The sequence below is a fragment of the Punica granatum genome, chromosome 1, assembly GCF_007655135.1.
Source record: "Punica granatum isolate Tunisia-2019 chromosome 1, ASM765513v2, whole genome shotgun sequence".
Lineage (NCBI taxonomy): Eukaryota > Viridiplantae > Streptophyta > Magnoliopsida > Myrtales > Lythraceae > Punica > Punica granatum.
In genome coordinates this window covers 1,007,292-1,026,068 of record NC_045127.1, presented here as the reverse complement: position 1 = coordinate 1,026,068, position 18,777 = coordinate 1,007,292, and the positions used below count along the sequence as shown (strand labels likewise).

The following is an 18,777-nucleotide window of genomic DNA, read 5'->3' as shown; positions in this document are numbered from 1 at the left end:
AGGAGATTTATTGATGAATTTCCACATTAAGTTTAACAATTTGATGAATTTTTCCATATAAAGTTTCAACCATTTCATGTACAAATATAATTTTTATGTACCGATACAAATTTGGAAAATTCTAGCATGAGACACTAAATAATATTCTATGGTGGAACATATACTTTTTTTTTTACCCTTTAAGTATTAAAACTTACATTTTAACCCGCAGTTTTGTTAATCTTGTTACAATATCATCGGGTCACATTTAAAAACGATCAAATATGTTGGATTGATTGTGTGTCACATGTATACACCTACACGTGTCACAATTACTACCCGACACTTTAACTATTCCTACCCGAACTACGACAAATTCGACCTGACTTTTTTGGACCGAAAGGCTTTTCGAGAAAACCAATTTAATACAAAACTGTTCAAAATTAAATTGGGTCAAATTTATCAATATGATTCGTAGACTAGGTTTAAACATTTAGTTATTCTTCTAAAACAGCACCATCAGCCATGGCATCCATCATCGCCAGAGATTAGAAAGACAGACTTAGGTTTTCATTTGGAGAATTACAACCGAATAAAACAATATATAATCAAGTGAATCAAACGAATGAATTTAGTAAATTTATGATTAAGTTTCATGAACGATTTATGTCCGACCATGCTCCTATGGGCTAAAGACAACTACCAATAGTTGTCTTATTGTGCAGTTGGATGAAGATCGGACTTGGACGAACACAACATAGCGGAACATAAAGTTATGAAACGACAACAAGATTCTGAAAAGGAAATGAGATTATTGCAATAAGGCTCAACATATTTTAAAGACGATGAACGTCGTCGTCGATGGTGGCTTCAGGTCAATGAACAATTCCATTTTCTTATGGAATGTTAGATTTTATGAGGATCACTATTCCTAAAATTATGAAATTTTAAAAGTAAATTAAATTTAGGAAAATAGATTAAAAAAAATTTGAAAAACACGATTCATCTACTTGTCGTGTACCTCTAACCATACAATAACTCGCCATTATTCTTTTAGATAGATTTGTTTAGCGGATTACAAAATTGGCCCATGCCAATATATAAATATACAAACTTATTAGTTTTTCCATCATGGTCCTCTTCATTGATACTTTTGTTTTCCCTCCTAAAGAAATTTATATTCCTTAAACTATTTGTAGTACAAATGAGCTCTGACAAATATGACATTTAGCTTGAACCAATATAAAGAAACAAAATAAAAGTTAGCCATGTTCCAAATATTTGTTTCTATTAGTGGTCGTCATCATTGTTGCATTCATCAACAATTGAAACTATAAATAGGAATAAAATATTGAGGTAGCCCCTAATTACTCTCTAAAATTCATTTTGTTAGATTTGCTTAAGCGGATTATAAAATTGGTCTAGGCCAATATATAAATATACGAACTTATTAGTTTTTCATCAGGGTCATCTCCGATGCTTTTGTTTTTCCTCTTAAAGAAATTTATATCCCTAAGAATATTCATAGCACAAATGAGTTATGGCAAACATTACAATTAGTTTGTGCCAATATAAATAAACAAAATAAAAATTAGCTATATTCCGAGTATTTGTTTCTATCAAATGGTCCTCACCGTTACGACATTCATCAACAACCGAGACTATAAATAAGAATAGGATATGAAGGTCGACTTTGGCAAGTCATTCAATCGACCAAAATCATTAATGCTCAAAGCATTTAATAATTACTCATTGTTATCCCTTTAGTTAGATTTGCTTATGCGAATTATATAATTGCCTTAGGCCAATATTAAACTTACTAGTTTTTTATTATGGTCATCTTTACTGATACTTTTGTTTTATCTCATAAAGAAATTTATATCCTTAAAACTATTTATAACATAAATGAGCTCTAGCAGATAAGACAATTAGTTTGAACCAATAATACAAAATAGTTTTAGAAAGAAAAATTAACTCAATTAACGAATGAAATATTCTCAGAAGATATCAACTTACCGAAAATGCAAAATATCCCTCAATATCATGGAATAACATAAGAAAATTATTGTTGCCAAAAAGAAAAACTGATCGTAGGTCAGGAAAAAAATGAGAAAGATTAACATGGCTAGCCTCTGACGAAATCTCAGAGAGTACTACGGGAAGCCTTGAGCCATAGCGCAATTTGACGAAGTGAAGCAAAACATGTTGATAGGAATTGGCCATCGTAATCGAAACTAGTTTCCCGTCGCAACAGTGGAACGTCCAATAGGGGACTCTTTTCATATTGAAAGCATCGGGAAATTGATGAGGGAGTTGAAGTTTCAATTCTGGTAAACAAAATTTTCAACTAGGTACAAAGAACTGCGAAAACCAATTGTTTGTGTAAACAATTTGATGATCGAAAAGACCGAAACCTCCGTATTTATTGCTAGATGATGATCGAATGCGGTGATTGGAATTGGAAATGATAGAATGAACCTATTGAAAACCGAAGAAACTAGTTAAAAATGATAGAATGAACTAATGAAAAACCAAACAAATCGGTTGAATAAATAAGACCAAATTAGATTTGCAAAAAAATTAGACTATTGATTCAGTATTACTCCGATTAATTAGGGTCAGGTTTCGCCCATTACCCAATTACATTTTTTCTCGCGTGTGGACACGTGTGACGGTGTGATTGGGCCATGTGTCGGATGAGTACAAATTATTGTGGGTAAAAATCGCTAAATAAATAATTGAGGGATTACAATTTGAGTGGCAAAATATATAAATTATGAATGACTTGATTTTATGTTGAAATATCTAATTAATAGAAATAGTATCCAATCATATGACATTATTTAGCGTCTCATTCTAGTAGTGCTCTAGAAATTTTATGTACCATTATTCCTACGTGCAGAAATAGAACTTTTTGAGTTCCCGACGCCCGGCCATAGGAAACTTAAGATATGGGCCTTAATTAGCTGGGCTACTTCCAACAGACTACACATATTCAGAGATAGCATATAGGAGTACATTTCAGTCCTCAATCGTTGGTCGCCTTTCATTTAAGTCCCTACTCTTTGTTCTTTTTCTTTCAGTCTGTTCATTATGTAAATCAAAAAATTCGAAACAGTCCTTCCACACTAAATTAGTTCAGCCAACAGTACTAGAAACTGATATTTCTATATTTCAATACATATTCAGGTTTTCACCAAAAAAACAAATATTCAGGTACTTGTAATAGATAAGTAAGTTGCTAGCAGGCGGACAAAAGCTAGCTTAATTAGAGAACTATATATGTTTCGTTTGTTCATTGTTCTTCTTCTTCTTCTTTTTAAAAATGTATATATATTATATTAAACAATAGAACTAAATGTAAAAGTAATAAATACTTGTACTAATCATGAACATTAAAAGTACTAAATATTTTAGCTGAAAGTATCAAATGTATTACCATGATTATTTTTCTATTAGATGGACCAAAAAAAATATAAAAAGAAGAAAAAGGTTTGTGTGTCCGGCGACTAGAATGTAAGGGAGAAGAGATAGAAGAAATAGGAGAGAAATACCAATATAGACAGTTCAAGCAGTTCGGCATTTATTTTCTTTAAATAATGTCTTATATTTCAATCTTAGGAATAGAATCCATATTATGTAAGACGTGGTAAAAAAATAGGATTAATGGCCTAAAAAACAAAAACTTTTTACATTTTATCAATTCTAACGAGAACTTTTTTTTATTCTAAAAATCCACGAAGTAATAATTTGATATCAATTTTAGCACGTTTCAATTTTTATGTTAATTTAAACGAGAATTGATGGCCACACCCTCCAATCGGGGTAGCCGAGGTCGTCAGCGACCTTATTGGGACGACAATTGGCCCCGTTAATGCCCTCACTGCCCGAATTTGAAAAAAATTTAAAATCAAGAAAAAAATGAAGGGGATAATTGGCGAGAGTCTCATTAGTTGCCACCATACCCCTAATTGCAGTCACCGGAGATCTCTGCTGTCATGGGCAATCCCAATTAGGCGGCTAGTGGTTGTCGTTGAGGCCTACCGATCGAAAAAATGAATGTCGTGCTAACATTGATATTAAATTGATAGTTTATGCATTTTTAGGTTAAGAAAAAAGTTCATGCTATAATTAATAAAATGTGTAAAGTTTGTATTTTTTAGGTAATTAACCCTAAAAAATATATGAATTTACTCATTTATCCTTTAAGCGTGTAGTTTACAATTTAACAGTTTATTTTTCAATGGACAGTTTAAAAAAAAAAGAAAACTATCACTGTTATTCATCTGCTTGCACATTGCCACCAATTTAGTCCCTCTACTAGTTTTGCCACCATATTAACTCAAACATTTGCTTTTCGCATATCAAAATGGTCCTTGACGTCAGACGAGGTAACAGAAGTCTTACGTGGCTGCACATGTGGATCAAACAATGTCAATTAAATCATTTTTTAAACCCAAACACGTTCCTGGTTTAAAACGACACCGTTTGAAGCAAATCCCCGAGCACTTGATTTAAACGCCACCGTTTTTAGCAAAGCAAGAGCAAGTGCTTCCCTAAGCAATGGCAATCACTCTTCACCCGCTAAGTTTCCGAGCTCTGCTTTCCTACCTGGTTTTGATGTGGTTGTCCAAGCTTCTACTGCGCATAAGAATGAAATGCTTCGTACTTTCAAAAGTGTTGGACCTAAAGCCACATTAACCTTTGATCCCCGAAGAACCAATGCTGAGAAGACCAAGCAAAAGAAGCATACAAATGACCTTGTTTGCCCTATGCCTGTTATGCTTATGTTTATATGATATATCTCCAACTGTTTGAGATGTTTTGTCGTCGAATTACTTTTACTGGTTAAAAGATCTCCTTGAGATTGGAAAATTGTGGCAAAAATATTACCACATTGAAGAAACTGGTCATGTACTCAAAGTTCCTTTCCGACGGATCCTTCGTTTCCTCCGCTTCCTCTGTAGAATCTCCCACCAATCTTGCCTCGCATGCCTTGTCAAACTCCCAACATTATACAAAGGTAATCAAACTAGAAAACTCCCCATTTTCTCGATCATTCGGCCGAATAGAAGCACGCCCCATGATTGGTTTCGCCTCGGGTTGCAAGCTTTGATCATGAGCTCGAACATCCCGAGGTTCAGTAGCGATGCGACTGTACTCTGTTTGCTCATGTTTCTTTCTCTGTTTCAGCAGCCCTGTACCTCAGCGCCCGTCGATGTCGATGTCTTGTATCCCAGTGAGAGGAGTGATCTGTTGAAGCTCAGGGACTCCACGAACTCTTCGTTGGATCTGCACCAGAGGTGGACCGGGCCTCCTTGCCTTGGGGACGAGAGCAGGTGGGTCGGCGTTGGCTGCTCGAACTCGCACGTTGTTCAGCTCGTGCTCGATGGGATACAACTGACGGGATTGGTCCCGGAAAACTTCCTGCATAGTGTCGCTTTCTTGACCAAGCTCAGCCTCCGGAACAACTCCATCTTCGAGGCATTGCCGGCCCTGGTAGGGCTCCTGCACTTGGAGGACGTCTCCCTCTCTCATAACAGGTTCTCAGACTCGATCCCTTCCGAGTACGCTGAGCTCTCGACACCGACCAAATTGGAGCTGCAGGGGAATGTCTTAGTCCGGGGATTTGCTTCAAACGGTGTTGTTTCAAACCAGGCACGTGTTTGGGGTTTAAAAAACGATTTAATTGACGTCGTTTGGTCCACATGTGCAACCACATAAGACTTCCGTTACCTTGTCTGACGTCAAGGACCATTTTGATATGCGAAAGACAAACGTTTGAGTTAATATGGTGACAAAATTAGTAGAGGGACTAAATTGGTGACAACGTGTAAACACAGGGATGACAGTGATAGTTTTCTCTTAAAAAAACAAAGCGTTATATTAGCTAATTTTTCTTCCTTCCATTTGTAAAAGTTATAGATAAGGATGGGTTATGACCATAGAATTATATAGAAAAATGGGAAGAGGGTGCATAGAAAACTTCTTGGATACAAATCAAATTTTGGACCTGATATTACCCAAAATAAAATTTAAGACTTGATTTTTTTTTCAGTGTGTACCATGATATTTAGAAATTAACTTGTATCGACTAATCTAATTCGAGCCGAGTCGGTCCACTAAGAGGTAAACTCTTTCAGTGTGAATTTTCTCTATTCGCAAGACTCGGATAGAAAACCTTGCTTGAGAGAACAATTATTGAACTGCTTGAATTAACAATGTTAGTAGACCTAATAATTCTTTTAAGGGATTTTTACTTAAAATTGTTCATGATTTGTCCGTTTTGTCAAATCTATCCTATGTTTTTTTTGTTAAATCTATCTCATGGTTTACTTTTTGCATCAAATCTATCTCGGCGTTATCTTTTTCGTCGACATCTAACGGTCATGCTGACGTGGCACATGGAGAGATAGTGGCCACACTTGCCACGTAGGCGCCACGTCAACACGGCCGTTAGATGTCAACGGAAAAGATAATGCCTGGATAGATTTGATACAAAAAGTAAACCATGGGATAGATTTGATAAAAAAAAGCATATGATAGATTTGACAAAACGGACAAATCATGGACCATTTTAGATAAATACCCCTTCTTTTAATATGTGTGTGTGTGTGGAGTGCCACTTACTAGAATATGAGGAAAATATATAACATATGTGATCAAATCATACTCTATAAATATATTGCCCCAAAAAAATTCATACTCTACAGACAATAATCAATTCACATCTTCTCTCTTCACTTCAAATGGGCGCCTCCAATCCCTTCAAACTAGTTAATTTAACAGTAAACTTACAGGCTCAGCAAAGAAAAAAGGTTACATTTCGTGCATATCTTTTTTCGAAAGTGAAAGTGAAACCAATGAAAAGGGGGGTGGTGTTACCTTAACCGCGCCAACTGGCCGTGTGAATGGGGAGAACTCTCCCTGGTCTTTTCTCGTCTTCTTCTGTGGCGACTGGTAATTCTTCTTGACTCAACTCAGATATAGATATACATAATCATATATGGTTAGATAATTATAATATGTACCTATATATAATACATTCAAACTATGTACATGTTATAGTAGGTCGACCATTTTCTAATATATATTGTCAATTAAAAAAGGATGTTTAACTAACGGGAGCGCTAGCTAGCTAGTTTTCCAGCTTCAACTTTTGCTTCTCGTAAAGGATATGGCTTTAACTTTCTGAGTTTCTTGAAATGGGAGAGCTTAGAGAGGATATATTTGTAATGTTGTTTTGGAATTTTTCTTTTCCTTTTTTTTTCCTTCTTCTTCTTCTTTTTTTTTGGCATCTATATAGAAATAAGTGTGGATATTATATTCTCTTGTATATATTTTGTTGGGTTATACGCAAATAATATATATTTTACAGCATAATTAATGATGAAAATTTTCCTTAATACATGAGTGATGACGTAATAAAAAAATAGAGCTCTATTTTTTATTTTTGATGATACGGTATTATGAGAATTTAACTCGTGCTTTATTTTAATAAATATATATATATATATATATATATATATTCACCATACTATGTGCCAAAATGCGGAACGAAAATTTTGATGTCATTCCTATTGCATAGTACGATTTTCATATCCTAAGACCAGCTTTGTTAGGTCCGAAATTACATCATCAATACAATTCCTTAATGGATGTTATGTTCTCGGTGGCTTCTAGCGAATTCACCGACTATACTTGATTCAAGAATTAGTTTTTGTGTGTGGGTCAAAGTTTCTAGCTAGGCAGTCTTCCCACCTAGCAGGTGTCATTGCTCCGTTTATTTTCAAAGTCGTGATTTAAGATTTTAACTTTAACTTTAACTCAAAATACTATACAACAAAACACACATTTCAAAAGTCAAATTGGTGGATCCCATATATTATTAAAATACAATCTCATTATAATTAATTATTTATACCTTCAATTTATTTCATATTTCAAAAGTCAAACTGGTGGGCCCATATATTTTTGTCTTCTTCTATAATCACAATCACAATCACAAATTCGTGATTTTAACTCCGAAAACAAACGCATTGTTAATTTCCGTGTAAGATTGATTGATGAAATGAAACTGAGATTTCAATCGCACGGCTAAATTTTATGACGTACGTCATGTCATTGTCACTTGACTTGGTCACTGAGAAAATATATAAGAAAATGTACACATATATAGACAAATGACATGACTAGCAGAGATTGAGTGCAAAGAAAAGGTCAGTCCATTGATTACATAGATGGAGTTAAGTCGATGGGATCATTATCAATTTGACCAATAATAATAATAATCGCGGGGGAGGGCAGAGAGAGAGAGAGAGAGAGCCGCGAAGGAGCTACGAATGATCAAGCTTCTGTTCATTGTTTCAACTTTTAGTTTCTCTCTTTTATATATATACAATGCAATTTTAATTAAATTTTTAGAATTTAGGATCCCTTAGTTATCATGTTTATAGGTTGATCCCAATGCAAATGGATTTTAACTAGGGATGATCATCAATATATCTAGTTCCCGGCCGCATGTATTCAAAAAAGAAAGAGAAAAAAAAAACTCACGGCTGCACGGAGAATATAATTAACCAATGTCCATTTTGTATTGTGAGTCGTCGATGCCTTACCCACAGTTCGAGTGGTTCTAATAGGATCATTTCTTGGTAATCTATGCAGCTATCGTGGTTCTTATATTAATTGCACATTGACTGAACAAATTCTTAGCATCCGGCTGCGGATTGAAGTACTTCGATCTGTTGATGAATAGACAATATATACAATCTGACGTTTATAAACATAACATGCCGTGTCATTTGCATGCTATACATATAAAAATGACAGCCCGAACCTGAAAATTTTTATCAGACTAATATGTTAGTACAGCAAATGGTGTACTAGCTAGTACAATCAACTCTATATGTTAATCTAGTACAATAATGTTCATACCTGGACTTACTAGAATATCATGGTCCACCATATGTTAATTAATTGACCGGGTCAAATATCTAAGGAAAAGTTTCATTGCTCTGGCCAGTCACAATATTTAGTCGAAAAAATAACACAGCACAGCACAAATTTTTTTTCAAAAATACAGCACAAAATAAAATCAATTCATGAGACAATATAGAAATTTTTATTTTTATCACCATGTAACACAATATTAGTATTCCGTCGAGAATTGAATGGAATTCTGACGTAACAACCTTTTTAAGAGTACTTTCGCACAAAAGATTAAAATATAAAAAATTATTTTTAAAAAAATACAAAGAGAGAAGTGGTGGCCGATTAAGAGGTGGACGGGGGGCTCTCCACCGGCCACCGACCCCCCAATTGAGGTGACCGACCCCAATTGGGGTGTGGATAGCCGAAGATGGAGCCCCCAACAACCACCCCATCCCCTCCCCCCAATTTGAGGGACCCGACGGCTGGGATCCCCCAAATTGGAGGGGATGGGAGCTCCTCCCCCGGTCAATGACCCCTCGATTGGGGTTGTCAACTTTGTCTGAGCAGGGCGGCGACTCCATTTGGGGCTGGGTGGCCGATGGGGGAACCCTTGACCTCAACCAGCCTTTTCCCCTTTTATATTTTTTGATTTTTTATGTAGTTTTATATTTTTTATTTTATTTAATATAACTTAGTCTCTCAAGTTTCATTTTGTGCGAAAGTACTCTTAAAAAGATTACTACGTTAGAAACCGTCCAATTCTTGACGGAATACCAACAGCGTACTACACGGTGATTAAAAAAAAATATGTATTGTCCCGTGAAATAATTTTGTCTTATGTGTGATTTTCGAAAAAATTATGCATTGTGCGGTGTTATTTTCCCCGTTTAATATCATATATCATATGTTGACATGGAATTTTCGTAGGCTCTTTCCGCGAGGGAGCGGGGGTACCCAAAAAAGCGCGTCTGCCATTCCCAAACCCTCAAAATACGTCTCCAAGCTCCAATTCTCACCCTTCATATATAATAACCTCCAACTTAATGTCTCTCTCTCACCTCTCAACCTCTTAAACCCTCGCTAATTCAGAACATCACGACCAGAAAACTTAACCACCACTAGACACGATCGGACAATAAAAGAGGAACACTTCTATCTTTGCCACGATATCTCTATCGATCGAGAGGCCATGGTTGCTGCAACCATGGTTCGCGTCTCCGCTGCCACCTCCATCTCCGCCTCCCTCCTCTTCCGATCCCATGACAAGTCCTCTCAACCTTCTCCCACCTCCCTCGGGATCCTCGCCTTCGACACCGCCAAGACAATGTCCCGCCTCATCTCCCTCTACAGATCCCTCACCGATGACGAGGTTGACAACCTCCAGAAAGAGGTCCTTCGGTCAGAAGGTGTAGCCTACTTGAACTCCCGAGACGAGGCCTACCTCCTCAAACTCGCATGTGCCGAAAGGCTGGAAGCCCTAGATAGCGTTGCCAATACCATCTCTGTCATGGGGCGGAAGTGCTCCGATTTAGGTTTAAATAGGTTCGACCTCGTGTATGCTGATCTAAAGCAAGGGTTGATTGATATTGGGCGGCTCGAATTTGCCTCCCGGAACGCTGACCGAATTGTCGAGAAGATGGAGAAGCTCACCTCGGCGACTGCGAGCCTGTACTCAGCCCTGGAGACACTTGCAGAGATGGAAAAATCAGAGCGGAAGCTCCAACAGTGGAGGAAGAATGCACCCGCAGGCCCTACGGTAACAAACCAATCGACCCTACAGAAGGCTAACTGTGACCTCTTTGAAAGCAAGATTGCCTTCCAGCGGAAGCAAGTGCGGCGGTACAAGGATGCATCCCTTTGGAGCCAGAAAATGGATAAGTGTGTCGGCCTGATGGCCAGGATTGTGTGCGTCGTGTTTATGCGGATATGTGTCGTGTTCGGATCCTACATGACGGATCTCACGACCAACTCAAAAAATGAGTGGCCTCACAAGCACAGCCCGCAAATTAGGGGCATCTGGGTCCACACTGAGATGACTGGATGGGCGAAACGGGCAGTGAGCAATTCGGGTCCAATGCCCAAGACCAGCGAGAATAGGTCGGGTTCGGCAAAAATCTATAGCCGGAAGTTGAAAATGAACCTCTTTGTCCCGGAAGATACGTGTCTTCTCTCGGGGTGTGGGAGGATGCAGAGCCGCCCGACTACAGTATTCCACTCAGCCCCGGAGTCAACAGTTGGAGGCTCGGGACTGGCCTTACTGTATGCTAATGTGATAATTCTGGCAGAGAGATTTTTGAACACTCCCACCAGTATTGGGGAGGATGCTAGGGGCTTTATGTACGACATGCTACCGTCAAGGCTGAGAACGAAGGTGAGGGCGAAATTGAGGAGAAGCAATATCATGGATCAAGATCAGGATTATAGTAGTAGTAGGAGTAGTAGTAGTAATAGTGAAGATGATGAGGAGGAAGAGGAGATCGAAGGGGAGGGTAGGTTGGCACAAGGTTGGAGGGACGCACTCGAGGCCATAATGGAGTGGCTGGCCCCGGTGGCCCATGACACGATGAGATGGCAGTCGGAGCGGACCCTGGAGAAGCAGAGGTTCGACACGGGGCCGACAGTGTTGCTAGTCCAGACATTGCATTACTCAGATTTGGAGAAGATGGAGGCGGCCATTGTGGAGGTGCTGGTGGGATTGAGCTGCATATTTAGGTGTGAGAACAGGTCTTGCTTTGGCGGGAAGATCAATTAATTGATTATCTGATTAAAAGGTTACACATTTTTTTGGGTAAGTTTTAAAAGGTTACATATTAATTTGATGGCTTGGCTTAACTTTTCGAAGTTATATATTTGTTACATTATATTAGGCTATGTACCTCCTTTAACCTTTATAACCGAAAAAAAATTATATATTTGCACAATTATTCCTTTTTTCACCCTTGTTTAGCAATGGGATTTGGTTCATTAGGAGTAATTAATTAGTTGGATTGAGTTTATTTTTTAATTGATTAGGGATTAACGGATGCCTAAGTATAACTAGTCATCCTTTTTAATTTCTTTGTTTCTTTTTTTCTTTTTTATTTGTATTATGGTGAAATAATGAAGTGCTTATGAAAAGAAGAGTTTCTTACGACAATGGTATGACAGATATTTTTTCCGTGAGAGATATCTGACCGTACCTTACGGTACGTTTGGTTTCAGAGTTAAAGTAACTTTGATTTTGATTTTAATTTTGATTGTGGAAAATGACAAATGAGATGAGAGTATAAATTTGACTTGGGAAATATGTGTTTTTGTTGTGTAGTGTGTTAAGTTAAAGTTAAAATTAAAATTTTTTACTTGAGAAATGTGTGTTTTTATTGTGTAGTTAGTTGAGTTAAATTAAAGTTAAAATTAAAGTTTTTTAACTTACAATCCAAACAAGGCCAATCAATAAATTGTTCCTGGGTTCAGGCCTGGGTCGAAGCAATAGATCTCGAGCTAGGCCCATTAACAACAACAACGCCCACATTACGATATGTCACATCAATAACAAATATAAATCGTCAAAAACTGTAACAATAGTTAAAAGAAGAAAACCCTATTACAACAATCATTATATTAGATATTATCTAAAGACAAAACAAGAAAACCAATCCTTTCCACTCGTTTGTATCCAAATTTTTATACATCGTTATGAAAATTTGATCATGGGAAGTAGGTGTGCTAGATTGTACCTGAAATGAAGATTTTTTTTATAATTTAAAATTCATCCCCTTTTGTTTTATCGGTCAAATTTAATTTTATAATGGGAGAGTGTTCGTTCTAGATTAGTTGTCAAAGTTATATGACAACATTATATATAGCCCCTGCTGTATTAAATTAGAACAACTAAATTCGGTTGGACGAGTCATTTTAATTCTTATTTATGCTCCACGAGGTTTTTCATCTATAGATAAATTTCATATGTGAGATAGCTTTTTTTCTTATACTTGTCCATAATGAAATGGTTCACACTAAATTATTTACACTTAATAAGAAAAGTCTGAACTAAAAATAAGAAATTACAATCAACGTGGATTGTTCAAATAGTTCAGCGCTTATTCCCCTCTGACGTTGTCGAATCTGCATCACTTCTGCTTCTCTGCTCCAGCTTTCATGTCCAATCTGCATCACTTCTATTTGTCTGCACTTGTTATTTTGTCCAAACTCTCCTCTAATTAAATTTATTATATCCTTAAATTACCATTTGATATATATATTTTCGGTATACTCTATAGTGACTATAGTCATTAAGGGATAAAATTCTCGCAGCGTGAAAATATATTTCTATATATTTGATTTTTTTTCTATATCACTTCTTTATCTATATATATATATAGATTGACATGGTCTTTTCTATCCTCCAATGCGCTCTACAGTTGTGCAACTAATTAATACAGGCGTGGTTGTGTATTGTTTGGTATACGTTATTTTTTTGGGTAAAAATATACATTTTATATAAAGCATATAAATGGTTTTCATCAGGGACTTATTGGAAGTTGTAAGAATAATAAATATATGAGCTATCCTAAATCATCCGGAACACCCTTCTGGTCACGTATATCTCAACACGGTGTGAAATTTTTATTAATTCATACTATGTAGAAAAATATGATAAGTCTCTTTTAACTGAGTTAGTCATTCATTACAGGCAAGTCTGTTATATTATTATTTAACGATTTATAGTTTTAAAATCTCATTGCATAATATGTTCGTTTTCAACGTCTGTTATCCTAATAAGTTCATACATTCTTTATCTCATCACTATGAATCACATGATTGTTTTGAAAATTTCCTATTTTTCCAATTTTTGTTCCAAAAAATACATGTATCCTTCATAAATTTCTATATTTCTTTTCATAACTCTTACTCTCATAGTTTTAGTGTGTTTTGGTAGTATGATTTTTTTTTACTCTTACATTTTCAACTTTCTATTCATTATTCATTCTCAACATTCGTTGCTTCACATGTGCTATCATATATTGCCCTAGCCGAGTTAAACTTGGTACATCTCTTTTAAAGTATGTCACTTTCCAAAGTGTTTCTCTATCATTTTTTTTTCATTTTTTCCCTTGTTAAATTAATAATAGTATTATTTTAGCATTTACTCAAATAATATAAGTGCTACTAAATATCGCATCTTTTCAATAGCGTGACATCTTTTCATTTATTTTAATAGAAAAACTAACTTTTACGTATTATTTTTCGTTACCTTTTGATTTCAATGCACCATTTCATACTTCTTCACTGTAAAAACTACCTAACATGTTCTTTCTCATAATTATTCACTCTAACAAACGCATCAAACATAAAAAAAAACTTCTTAATTCAATGTTCATGATTCCTCTCTCCCCATTCCTATTTACATTTATATCTTTTCTATTTTTTCTTTCAGTTTTTAATTGCTTCTCCTTTTAATTACTCTTATTATTTGACTTTGCGAATTATTAGAAAAAAATGTCCATATTCTTTTTATTCGATCATAATCCTTTTATTTTTTTCAAGTTCCAAAAATCAATTTATACCTATTATTTCTCATGACCTTTGAATTTTCAAGCCACCTTTTCATACTTTTCCACTATAGAAACTACTTATCATGTTCTTTCCTATAATTATTGACTCTAACGAACATATCAAATATGAAATAACTTCTCCATTCAGTGTTCACGGGTCCTCTCTCATGCTTCCTATTTACATTTGTATTGATGAAATTTTAAAATTTTTATTTAGAATTTTTTAAAATTATTATATAGATAAATATTTTCTGATGAATTATTCAAAATTTATATTAATTTATTTATAAAATTATTTAAGACATTCTTTGTTCCACATCTCTTGCTATTGCTTCTTGTGCTTCTCTTACTTCTCTTTATTCTCTTTCTATTATGCCAATAACTCGATAGCCTCCTCATCACTAATCTCCTCAGGATTATCTCTTTGGTGCTCATAATAGAGATGCACCTTATTATATCCATGAACATTAGCAATCATGATTCTTGCATCATCATCAGTGTTTAACTGTTGCAGCCCATATTCTTCCATTCTCACTCCAGACATGGCATACCAGCAAGCCCTTGGTTTGCTTATATAGTGATCACTAAACATATTCCTAATGATTATGAAGGATAATGTACCAACATCTACATGTGGGAATACGTCTACCGACGCCACCAACATACTGCAATGGGTTCTGAAACAAACCTTCCCCCGTGATGGCATATCAAATCCATGCACTCCCAAGCCATACTGCAACTGTCTCAAGAAGCAAAATCATATTTCACACACCGTCGAAATAGAAAAAAGAGAACTTTATAATGTTTTGGACCGCAATGAAGCAAAATGACTCAAGTAAGGGACCACAATGTACATGCAAACACAGGGGCAAGTAGGGGACCACAAAACCGACAATGTAAAAGTAAATTATCTTACCTACCTTTCAACGTTCGAAGCCACAAGCAGAGCAGCAGCCTCACGATTATGCACACCAACCCGTCTAACCCGATAAATCATACCACTTCAATACTCTCCAAATGAAGCGATTCCTCTCCTCTGATACTTCTCCAATATGACTTCTGATCGAAAAAATCCCGCCTCTTTAGATATATACAGAGCAAGCTTTTCCCGCCTCTAACTAAAAAGTGAGGGAACTGTACAAAATAATTTTTTTAAGCCAGACATGAATGGTGAATAATAAAAAAAATTGGAAGAAACAATCAAACAATGCTACATTAGCCGTTAAATATCATATCATATTTTTTCATCCACTTTTTTACGGCATATTGATGAAAGGTTGGATTTGATGTACATTTAATCTCTCAAGATTCAATTCGATGTAAAAAAATTTTTGAGGTCAGATTTGATATAACTTGCATCTTTCGAGGACCAAATCATTAATTTACTCATTTTTTATTTTAATTACTATTCAATTTATTTTTTAATACTAAATTCTTTCAACTATTCATTACTTTTTCTATAATTCAACAACACAATCGTTACTTTTTCTCAACTATTCATTATTTTTTCTTACTTTTTCTCATAATTCAACAACACAATTATTACAATTCCAAATAAATATAATTATTTATACTTAGAATATTCTCCAACAAAGCCTCAAGATCCGTTTAGTAAAGTCAAGAGTGTTGGATGCGTAAACCAACAAATTGACATTCATCAACGAGTAAGTAGAGTAGTGCTCTTTTTAATTCTTATCTTCGACGAAAGTTCTCTTTCAATCGTCAAATAAGAGTCTAAAAGGTGGTTCGGAAAAGTTATCAAAAGAGGCGAAATTTGGAGAGCCATTAACCCACTTCCTTAAATATTTAAAAAATGGAAAATGAAAAATCTCAAGAGATTTCTTTACTTAATGGATATTTCATATTTGAAAAAAAAATATTTTATAAAATTTTCGATTATAACAGAGATTTATGAGTTTTAGTATAAAAATAAAAATTCTAATAACTAAATAAATGAGTACACCTGTAGTTCCACGACACGAAAGTCGGACATGTAATCTCTTGATTGACAGATAAAGACATATGTCACTGCGTTACAACGTACTTTTTTTTACTTTACAAAATTTTATAGAATGCCTGAGGCTTCTCATTGTAAGCATTTCATCCAAATTTATATATATGAAAAATATGTAGCAAAGTTAGTCAATCACCAGATTAAAAAATTCATGTTAGAAAGCGTGAAAATAGGTAGCCTGAAATACACAATGGTGAGAGATGGCAAAGTCTGAGTTCATGAAATTGGATAGCAAAAAAACACATGGCATGAGTTCTTGAAATAATCTCATTGGTTGAAATTGAAATTGGAATGACACTCAGCCGGCCTCCACTAGTGACATAGTTGCAAAGACTCAAAAGCCACCAAATTAGTGCTGCAAAATAAAGTATATTAGAACAACTTTTCTTCTTTAATGGCCCTCTTTTGTATAAGCTAGTTAAAGGTGGTTGAATTAATTAATTAATTTGATGACCAAGCATTAGAATTTGAAGTCCATCTCACGCTTCATTTTTTTTTTTTAAGTAACGAAAGCAAGAGGGAAGGAACAAATCATTTGAGCAGGTTGGATGGAATAGAACTTGATTACTCAGTTTTTGAATTTTTTTTAATTTTTAGAGAGTGATTAGCATCAAATGCGTCTATTGAGGATATTAATACTACATAAAAAAAGACGAATCAAAATTTATTAGTTTATATAAAATTTGAATACCATTATTTATCGGATTGAACTTTTAAGTGGATATGAACTTAAACCCATATAAGTCCATTGAAAATTTAATAGCGTGTAATTTTCAAAGTAATTTGTCGGCCGATGCTTAAAAGGCAACGTGCTTCAATTATTCCAAGCTACAATACATACTATTTGGCCGAGGTGGGGTCCCCCATAATTGCTTTTGCTTTCAGCTTTCTTGAATTTACGGTAAATTATTTAATCATTATGGGATATTGACGACACTATATGCCTATAAAATACTGTTTTGATTTTTCGCTTGACATGTAAAGTATGATTTAATTGAGAAAGGATATAGTATAATGGAATGCGTTCTCCCATGATAATTTGCGATTTCGGATTCGATTTTCATGGTAAAGTAATTTATACTTCTTTTTAGTTTTTCTATATAAACTTCTTTTGTAATTCGAAAAAAAAGGGTAACATTTACTGATTTTTCTGATAATTCAGGATAAGTGGAACTCATTTTCAATTTTTCCTAAAAAAATCGAGTGAAATTTCACATTTGCTCACAAAGGGAAAGGAAAGGACATTTTTTGATGGAAATATGCAAAGGAAATGATTTTTTTATGTGCAATTTAAACTTTAATATCTTCCTCATCTGCGTCGAAGAGGGTATGAGGGAAAAAAAAAAGCAGCCGTCGGCGTTTATGAGCGTTCCAAGCTGGCGACTGTCCGCATCATGAAATGGAATCGGAATGGGGCGATCTGTCTCTGTTGGGCTTTTAACTAATGCTTCCTGTCCGTGTCCGTGGCCGATCGAGGGCTGCTGCTCAAGCTCTTGTAGCACTGAATATAATTTAATTTAATTAGTGCATTAAAGAAGAAGAATCCAAGAATCATTTTATTTCTGTTTTGACCCCCCGAACTCTTCCTCTCTTCCTAATCCACCTCATAAACATTGCCTCAGTTTTAGCTCGTCAACTGTGTGCGCTATGCACCCATCTCACTTCACTCGGAAGGCTAGTCTCCGATTCATTCTAAAATTTTCAAGTGTCATATCATGTGAAAGTTGCAGTTCACCATGGAAGGTGAATTAATTAGATTTGCATGCTAAGCTCCTCAGTGCATGTGCATCTTTCGTTAATAGAAAAGTGGAAGAACATAATTAGAATTTCACATTTCATCACTTGGGGTTAATTGAGTATCGATTAATTGACAGAGATCATCTTTTGAAATTTTATTTTTCCTTTTGATTTAGATAAACACAACGGGTTTTTACTGACCGAGACTATACAATTAGAGCGTCAATTTGATTTTAACTATGAGAAAGATGCTTCTAATATATTTTGAATCCTTAATAAAGTAAAGCCTACATGATGGGAGTTTGATGCCGCTAATTCACATTCTCCTGGTTAAGTAAATTGTTTCTAGGCATGAATATATATTAATAGCTGACTTTCAAAAGAGAGAGTTCCTGTTCATTAAAATTGCGTGTGCTCGTTATGTAACTAAATAAAATAGTTTATAGAGTAAGTTGAGCCAAACAAGAAAGTCGAGGGTTCAATTTGAGATAGAGGCATATAAATAGGCGCCAACTGGAAAGAAAAATCCAACAACAGTCCGACTCCGCCCATCAACTCCACCAATAGAATTGTCCAAAT

The 18,777-nt window shown here is 35.3% G+C and overlaps 2 protein-coding genes across 2 annotated transcripts; both read left to right on the top strand.

Annotated features, from left to right (window-relative positions):
• Positions 1 to 4,891: 4,891 nt before the first annotated feature.
• Positions 4,892 to 5,703, top strand: LOC116193040 (probable LRR receptor-like serine/threonine-protein kinase At4g31250). Its single transcript, XM_031521772.1, has 2 exons — positions 4,892 to 5,002; positions 5,173 to 5,703. The coding sequence occupies exons 1-2, from the start codon at positions 4,892 to 4,894 to the stop codon at positions 5,701 to 5,703; spliced, it is 642 nt and encodes a 213-aa protein (XP_031377632.1).
• Positions 5,704 to 9,958: 4,255 nt separating this feature from the next.
• LOC116195933 lies at positions 9,959 to 12,067 on the top strand. Its single transcript, XM_031525370.1, has one exon. The coding sequence runs from the start codon at positions 10,103 to 10,105 to the stop codon at positions 11,663 to 11,665; it is 1,563 nt and encodes a 520-aa protein (XP_031381230.1). The 5' UTR covers positions 9,959 to 10,102; the 3' UTR covers positions 11,666 to 12,067.
• The last annotated feature ends 6,710 nt before the right edge of the window (positions 12,068 to 18,777 follow it).

Excerpts from the sequence above, each read along its gene's own strand:
- LOC116193040 (XM_031521772.1), top strand. The coding sequence starts at position 4,892 with ATGTACTCAAAGTTCCTTTCCGACGGATCCTTCGTTTCCTCCGCTTCC. Across the intron at positions 5,003-5,172 it reads ACTCCCAACATTATACAAAG|CAGCCCTGTACCTCAGCGCC; the intron begins GTAATCAAACTA and ends TCTCTGTTTCAG.
- LOC116195933 (XM_031525370.1), top strand. The coding sequence starts at position 10,103 with ATGGTTGCTGCAACCATGGTTCGCGTCTCCGCTGCCACCTCCATCTCC.